This window comes from Dendrobates tinctorius, unplaced genomic scaffold, assembly GCF_039654945.1.
Source record: "Dendrobates tinctorius isolate UK_male_01 unplaced genomic scaffold, ASM3965494v1 ptg000044l, whole genome shotgun sequence".
In the NCBI taxonomy this organism is placed as follows: domain Eukaryota; kingdom Metazoa; phylum Chordata; class Amphibia; order Anura; family Dendrobatidae; genus Dendrobates; species Dendrobates tinctorius.
This window is the reverse complement of record NW_027361712.1, coordinates 13,848,490-13,856,895: the sequence shown is the minus strand read 5'-3', so window position 1 is coordinate 13,856,895 and position 8,406 is coordinate 13,848,490. Positions and strand designations below refer to the sequence as shown.

Here is an 8,406-nt window from a genome sequence, read left to right as displayed (position 1 = left end):
GTTAACACATTAATGCCACTGCCAATCTCTGACAGCGGAATTTATTGTGATTGCGCCGGAGGTGTGTCACTAATCCAGCCCATCGGCGCCCATGTCACATGACCGCCAGTCGCAAATGGGTTGGTAGCAGAGGCGACAAGATAACTGCAGCTTCTAGTCTCCTAAGGAGACTATTGAAGCATGCAAAAAGTAAAAAAAAAATTAAAATATTAACAAAAAGAAAAAAATATAAAAGTTCAAATCACCCACCTTTCTCCCCATTCAAAATAACAAAATTTAAAATATAATACACATATTTGGTATTGCCGCATTCAGAATCGCCCGATCTATCAAGCTATATAAAGAATTAAGCTGATCGGTAAACAGTGTATCGAAAAAAGTCAAAATGCCAGAATTACATTTTTTGGTCACCACAACATTGCAATAAAATGCAATAATGGGCGATCAAAAGATCGTATCTGCACCAAAATTGTGTCATTAAAAATATCTGCTCAGCACGCAAAAAATAAGACCTCACCCAACCCGAGATCACGAAAAATGGAGTCGCTACGGGTCTCGGAAAATGGCGTATTATTTTTTTTTTAAGTTACTTTGGAATTTTTTTTACCACTTAGATATAAAAGAAACTAGACATGTTTGGTGTCTGTGAACTCGTAATGACCTGGAGAATCATAATGGCGGGTCAGTTTTAGCATTTATTGAACCTAGCAAAAAAGCCAAACAAAACACAAGTGTGGGATTGCACTTTTTTTGCAATTTCACCGCACTTGGAGGTTTTTTCCCGTTTTCCAGTACACGACATGGTAAAACCTCTCCCAAAATAAATCTCTGTTACAGAAAGGGGGGCAAATTTGAAATGTATTTTATTGGCGGTCTTAATGAAAAATGTGAAAAACAGACACTTTGGGATTTTCCTATACGTATCACCTGATATCGTCCAATAAAGAAATAGTTCATAAAGATGAAGCCCCATCACGAATAAAGGATATTAATGGGTTTTTTTAGTATCTGAACAATAAAAATGTGGTGTGCCCAAAAAAATGTGCAGGTTAGGTACAAGGTGATGGGGAATCCCGGCCTTGAACATACAGCAGAAGTGTCAACAAGCTTCTGTGATCCAGTGCTCGGCAGGACGCGCTGGTACTTGCAGTGCCACGGCTGCCTCAGGTTGGGCACCTGGTGTCCTGGCCAGCAGGTGGCGCTCACACGGGCTCCTGACTCCGTGCCTGACAGAGGTTCCCTGGCCGTGACGTCAGGATGCTGTTGGCATGGGTGCAGGGAGGAGAGCCTGCCCACTGCTACCTCCCCTCACACTGTGCGGGACTCACAAGGGGCAGGTCTGGCACTCTGTGGAAGGACCGCTCCAAACTTTTTTTTTGTTGTTGCTGAAGTCCATTTTTTGGGGGGTTCGGTCCGTGTCCCGTGTGGAGCTTACAAGGATGGCTGCCGCACACTGTGCCCACTAGCCCCGCGGTCCCGGGAGAAGGTGACAAAGAGCTGCTTGTGCGGGCGCTGGCGGACACCAGGGCATGCCCGTCCCTGCACCACGCTTGCTGCCAGCTTTGTGAGGGGCTCCGGATGCTGTGAGGATGCCCGGCGGGGCTGAGGGGCTCGGCGCTGCTGCGCTGGGGCTGCTGGCAGTCTGCACTGTGCTGGCTGCAGGTAAGAGCACGCATGCCAGGGACTCTGGGCATCGGGAGAGGTGGGTGACCCCTGCAGATGGCATGACGCCCCCCAATTGTGGGCAGACAGCTGGAGAATCTGTGGTAATGTGATGGTTGGCTTCAGGTAGTATCTGCATCCAGCCTGGCTGATCCCCTCACTCACAGGGGCACTATTAGCCATGAATCCTATAGAGAGCCCCCCTAAGGGTGGTCCTGGCTGATCCCCTCACTCACAGGGGCACTATTAGCCATGAATCCTATAGAGAGCCCCCCTAAGGGTGGTCCTAGCTGATCCCCTCACTCACAGGGGCACTGTTAACCATGAATCCTATAGAGAGCCCCCCTAAGGGTGGTCCTGGCTGATCCCCTCACTCACAGGGGCACTGTTAACCATGAATCCTATAGAGAGCCCCCCTAAGGGTGGTCCTGGCTGATCCCCTCACTCACAGGGGCACTGTTAACCATGAATCCTATAGAGAGCCCCCCTAAGGGTGGTCCTAGCTGATCCCCTCACTCACAGGGGCACTGTTAACCATGAATCCTATAGAGAGCCCCCCTAAGGGTGGTCCTGGCTGATCCCCTCACTCACAGGGGCACTACTAGCCATGAATCCTATAGAGAGCCCCCCTAAGGGTGGTCCTGGCTGATCCCCTCGCTCACAGGGGCACTATTAGCCATGAATCTTGTAGAGAGCCCCCCTAAGGGTGGTCCTGGCTGATCCCCTCACTCACAGGGGCACTGTTAACCATGAACCTTATAGAGCGCCCCCCCTAAGAGTGGTCCTGGCTGATCCCCTCACTCACAGGGGCACTACTAGCCATGAATCCTATAGAGAGCCCCCCTAAGGGTGGTCCTGGCTGATCCCCTCACTCACAGGGGCACTATTAGCCATGAATCCTATAGAGAGCCCCCCTAGGGTGGTCCTAGCTGATCCCCTCACTCACAGGGGCACTACTAGCCATGAATCCTATAGAGAACCCCCCTAAGGGTGGTCCTAGCTGATCCCCTCACTCACAGGGGCACTGTTAACCATGAATCCTATAGAGAGCCCCCCTAAGGGTGGTCCTGGCTGATCCCCTCACTCACAGGGGCACTGTTAACCATGAATCCTATAGAGCCCCCCTAAGGGTGGTCCTGGCTGATCCCCTCACTCACAGGGGCACTACTAGCCATGAATCCTATAGAGAGCCCCCCTAAGGGTGGTCCTAGCTGATCCCCTCACTCACAGGGGCACTGTTAACCATGAATCCTATAGAGAGCCCCCCTAAGGGTGGTCCTGGCTGATCCCCTCACTCACAGGGGCACTACTAGCCATGAATCCTATAGAGAGCCCCCCTAAGGGTGGTCCTGGCTGATCCCCTCACTCACAGGGGCACTATTAACCATGAATCTTGTAGAGAGCCCCCCTAAGGGTGGTCCTGGCTGATCCGCTCACTCACAGGGGCACTGTTAACCATGAACCTTATAGAGCGCCCCCCCTAAGAGTGGTCCTGGCTGATCCCCTCACTCACAGGGGCACTACTAGCCATGAATCCTATAGAGAGCCCCCCTAAGGGTGGTCCTGGCTGATCCCCTCACTCACAGGGGCACTATTAGCCATGAATCCTGTAGAGCGCCCCCCCTAAGTGTGGTCCTGGCTGATCCCCTCACTCACAGGGGCACTATTAGCCATGAATCCTATAGAGCGCCCCCCTAAGGGTGGTCCTGGCTGATCCCCTCACTCACAGGGGCACTATTAGCCATGAATCCTATAGAGAGCCCCCCTAAGGGTGGGCATGGCTGATCCCCTCACTCACAGGGGCACTATTAGCCATGAATCCTATAGAGAGCCCCCCTAAAGGTGGTCTTGGCTGATCCCCTCACTCACAGGTTCACTATTAGCCATGATTCTTATAGAGAGCCCCCCTAAGGGTGGTCCTGGCTGATCCCCTCACTCACAGGGCCACTACTAGCCATGAATCTTATAGAGAGCCCCCCTAAGGGTGGTCCTGGCTGATCCCCTCACTCACAGGGCCACTACTAGCCATGAATCTTATAGAGAGCCCCCCTAAGGGTGGTCCTGGCTGATCCCCTCACTCACAGGGCCACTACTAGCCATGAATCTTATAGAGAGCCCCCCTAAGGGTGGTCCTGGCTGATCCCCTCACTCACAGGGGCACTATTAGCCATGAATCCTATAGAGAGCCCCCCCTAAGGGTGGTCCTGGCTGATCCCCTCACTCACAGGGGCACTATTAGCCATGAATCCTATAGAGTGCCCTCCCTAAGGGTGGTCCTCCTGGCTGATCCCCTCACTCACAGGGGCACTATTAGCCATGAATCCTATAGAGAGCCCCCCTAAGGGTGGTCGTGACTGATCCTCTCACAGGGGCACTATTAGCCATGAATCCTATAGAGCGCCCCCCTAAGGGTGGTCCTGGCTGATCCCCTCACTCACAGGTTCACTATTAGCCATGATTCTTATAGAGAGCCCCCCTAAGGGTGGTCCTGGCTGATCCCCTTATTCACAGGGGCACTATTAGCCATGAATCCTATAGAGAAGCCCCCCTAAGGGTGGGCCTGGCTGAGGACCCTTGGTGGAGGAGTGATTTCTACCTTTATTTTATCTGCTCCAGATGTTGCATTTAGCAAAAAATCTGCCACACAATTTCACTTTGGATCAATATGTCAATATTGAACTGTCCATAACTAAATATTGCAAGAACGATACAAATGTGACTATGGAAGAGCGGTTTTCTTCTTGTAATATTTTCATTCCTTCATTTATATTCCAGCATTGAATTCATAGTAGATTGTTCAGATGACTGCGGCAAAATGTGTCATTTCTGCTCCTTTTTATTACGGCCCCCCTATGATAGAAGGGGGCTAGCGCCTCTGCTAAATGGCCGCTAAAGTGGTAATGGTGGGAGGGGGTGGTGTTAAAGGGGAATGTGCGCAATAAGCAAACAACATCTGCCGCCTCTCAGCGAGACCTCTCATGCCAATCAGAAGTGGCAGACTTGTGGGCATATTCCTCACCCATGGACTGGTTTCACTTTTCAATATTAGGCTGAAAACTAGCATCTCCAATGGGTATAGGGAAAGCCATTACTCAACCTTGGCGTGAAGATGACCACCTTGGTCCTAGTATATAGTCAGAGATGTTCTTTACCATGTCAGCCGTCATTTAATTGTTAATTTATTACTTTTCAGGTTTCCTGATGCTTGATACATTAATACCTTGTATTAATGAAATGTCTGACCAGAAACAATGGAAATTAATTGTAATTGTTATCTCCTTCTGGTGCACCAATACAGACTAGTATATTTGTGGTCTTAACTCATTATTTGAAGGGGTTATTGGTGGCTTTACAATGACTGGATTGCCTAAGAGATTACAGGAAGGTCATATTTATTATTTAATGGCCTTCAACTCTTGATCTCGAGCCATGGTGACTTGATAGATGGACGCTCTGTAAGTAGACCCATTTGTGCATAGGTCCACCAGGGTCTTCTGTGCCGTTATCTTGATTGTATCAACCCGTTGGGTTGCTTGTCTTCCTCTTGGTCTTGTTCCTTCTAGTATTCCGACCATGATGTCCTTCTCCAGTGATTGCTCTCTTTGTATGGTGTCCTTTAGAAATACAACTCACAAGAAGCACAGCCAACCAGAAACAGGGAAGGTCATTATTAGTGCATGGAAAGTATCAGTGTAGATAACCATTGGGAAGTATCTGATCCAAGTGTGTCCAGCACTAATCTTATCAGTGGTGACCTATTAGCCCTTACCATGAATTACTGGACAATGTGGACCAAGGCTGTGTACACCACATATACCCTGCAGATCTATAGGCATCAACAATTGAGCACAATACAAAGGCCTCTCTATTTAACCACTTTGTTTCAGTATGGGTCATTCCGGTGTCAATCCATTCAGTAATCTGGGGTGTTTGACTGTTATTTTTTTGTCCTCTCCCCCTACCGAGCTGTGAATTCATACAGTTCAAAGTGCAGCAGGGATTTGTGATCATAGCTCAGGGGAGCAGAAGTGATGTTGTAGATTGGAGTGGACATGTTAATCAAATGCATGTTTTGAAAGAACTTTTCTTCTCCTAGTCCTGCTCTAATCCATTTAGCTCTCCCCAGGAGGTGACAGATGCTTGGATTGTGGACTTCCTGTTGCTCAGCTCCAGGGTCCTGTGCTCTCTGCCTGGCTGCCATTTGTTGCATTACCTGGAGGAGGGGGAGGGGAGAAGGTCTCCATGCCTCTTGTGTGATGTGAGACATTTGATCTGAGTTTTGTAGACAGTTTTCTCTTTATCCTTTGCTGATTTATGATGACCCCTTTTAAAAGTGCACAATTGGATGATCTGTTACTTGTGATGAAAAGTTTAGTGTTTAGGCAATTGTTACAAATATGGTTTGATATAGAAAGAGACAAAATATAAGATATATTACATTTGTTGAGTAATCTTGAAGAATATTTATTTCCTATTTTTAATAGAGTTGTGCTCGGATTATCATCGCTAAATTATTTTTCTTATATTACAATAGGCGACAGGCTTAAAGGATTTGTCCCATGTTCTGTCTTCAGGAACACACCCGCTTGCTTGCCGGGGGCAGGTGCGCTCCTTCGATTGACTGTTTGGATCATCTGTATGGTTGTGATGCTGCCCAAACTGGGCTCCCCGATGCTGCATCAGGAAGTTCAGGGGTAGCGTTTTTTTTTTCTTTCAGCACTGGAGTGGTGCTACTAATCTAAGTTCCCTTCCCCCTAGTCTCATACTTACCAGCGCAACTTCCATTGGTCTCGAACAGTTTGTGACCTGCTGGATCGCTCAAGTGTTTGCTGGAGCAATCCAGAAGTCACAACTTAGTGCAAGTCTAGGAGAGCCAGAACAAGGTTCTCACGGACTTGCATTGAGAGATTGTGACCATTACCTCTGACTTATGGTCAGTCAAAAGTTGCGGTCGCAAGGTGGCTGAAGACGGTAGCTGGTAAATATATTACAAGGCTCAGGGAACTTAGATTAAGGGTAACGTTACACTACGCAACGCACCAGTGATCCCGACAGCGATACGACCTGGTAGGGATCGCGACCTGGTAGGGAATGGGATCGCTGGTGCGTCGCTAAACGATCGCTAGTAAGCTGTCACACAGACAGATCTACTCAGCGACGCAGCAACAATCCAGTGATCCGTATAACAACCTCAGCGGTCGTTGGTACCTTGTCACACAGCAGCTATTCTGATGACTCCCGCCTGCGTCCATGAGTTCTGAGTTGCCAACGAGGTCACTCGTCTGCATCAAACACAAAAATGCATGCTGGCCAGTGGGACACCAGCGATCAAAAAATGGCCCAGGACATTCGAGCACGATCAGCGAGATCGCAGCGGGGGCCCAGTCGCCGCTATGTGTCACATGTAGCAAGATCGCTGGCGAAGTCGCTGTTGCGTCACAAAATCTGTGACATTTCAGCGATCTCGCTAACGATCTCGCTATGTGAGACGGGGCCTTAAGGCTGGAGACACACCAGCATATAGCATTGGTTACTATATGCTAATGACACTCGGCTCCAGCTGTGCTGTGAGCATTAGCAGAGTGTCAGTGCACTTGTTCCGATCCTCTCGCATGTGAGAATCAGAGCACAGCTGCGGAAGAGAAGGAGAAAGTAATTTCTCCATCTCCTCAATTGCTGGCGTTGGCGGCAATCACTCTGCACTCGGGTGATATCCGAGTACAGTGCAATGTTTCACACGTACCCATAGACTTATATGGATGCGTGCCATCCGAAAAACACCTCACATGAGAAAGCTGCTTTCCTATTGGAGGAGGCTGATGGACCAGTCTGGGCACACGTCCTCCATCAGCAACCATTGTAAGGACAGAAGTTCTGGTTAGTGTGCGAGGAAAACTGCGCTAACAACAGTAATTGGCTGATCTCTTCACCTGAGAATCCATCAGTAATCTCGTTCTGACAGTAACAGGAAATTTTTTAGCTCTTTTATCTGTCTTTTCCTGAGCTCCTCTCAGCTGATTTCTGGACACAGGATATAATATAGTTGAATTTGTAGGGAAACAACGATGAAGTGAGAGTGTACTAAGATATTCGTCTACTGCGCCGTTCTTCTCTTCTGGGTGACATCATCACAATTGTGACTAGCCGACTCACTCTGAGCCAAAAGTCTCCTTATCATTGTAAGCCTATGCAGCCTCATTCTGATGCTCCATAGACTTAGGCTATGTTCACATGGCCGATAATGATCCGCTAAAATGGATCAGGCAGAAATCTGTTAGGAAAAAAATTGTGCTTACACAGCTTTTTAGTCCATTATTCACTAAGTGATCTTTGCCGGATCCGTTTTTTTAACATTGTAATGGGCAATGGGCAATTGAGTCATTAATGTGGCATAATTGACATCTAAATTATATATTCAGAACAAGCTTTGGAGCTAAAGGCCCCGTCACACACAGCGGTGTGTGACGGGGTTCAGCGACCAACCCCCCTGCCAGGTATCGCTGACCGTGCTCTATCGTCCTGGGCCATTTTTTGATCGCTGGTTTCCCGCTGGCCAGCACGCATCGCGTGTGGCAGCGAGAGACCAGCGATCAGCGACGCTGGACGCTGGTTTCTAATGTAAACATCAGGTATCCAGGAGCCGCGTCTCTTGGATACCTGCTGTTTACCTTGGAAACGGGCATACACGCTGGTTTCCAAGGTAAACAGCGGGTAACCAGGAGCCACGCGGCTCTTAGATACCCA

The 8,406-nt window shown here is 48.7% G+C and overlaps 1 protein-coding gene across 1 annotated transcript in view; it reads left to right on the top strand.

Moving 5' to 3' along the window:
* The first annotated feature begins 1,298 nt into the window (after positions 1 to 1,298).
* The window catches only part of ROR2 (receptor tyrosine kinase like orphan receptor 2), a 209,653-nt gene continuing 202,545 nt past the window's right edge, over positions 1,299 to 8,406 (top strand). Inside the window, exon 1 of the mRNA XM_073575342.1 lies at positions 1,299 to 1,662. Coding sequence (XP_073431443.1) covers positions 1,590 to 1,662 — 73 coding nt within the window. The 5' untranslated portion in view covers positions 1,299 to 1,589. The remainder of the gene's footprint in view (positions 1,663 to 8,406) is intronic.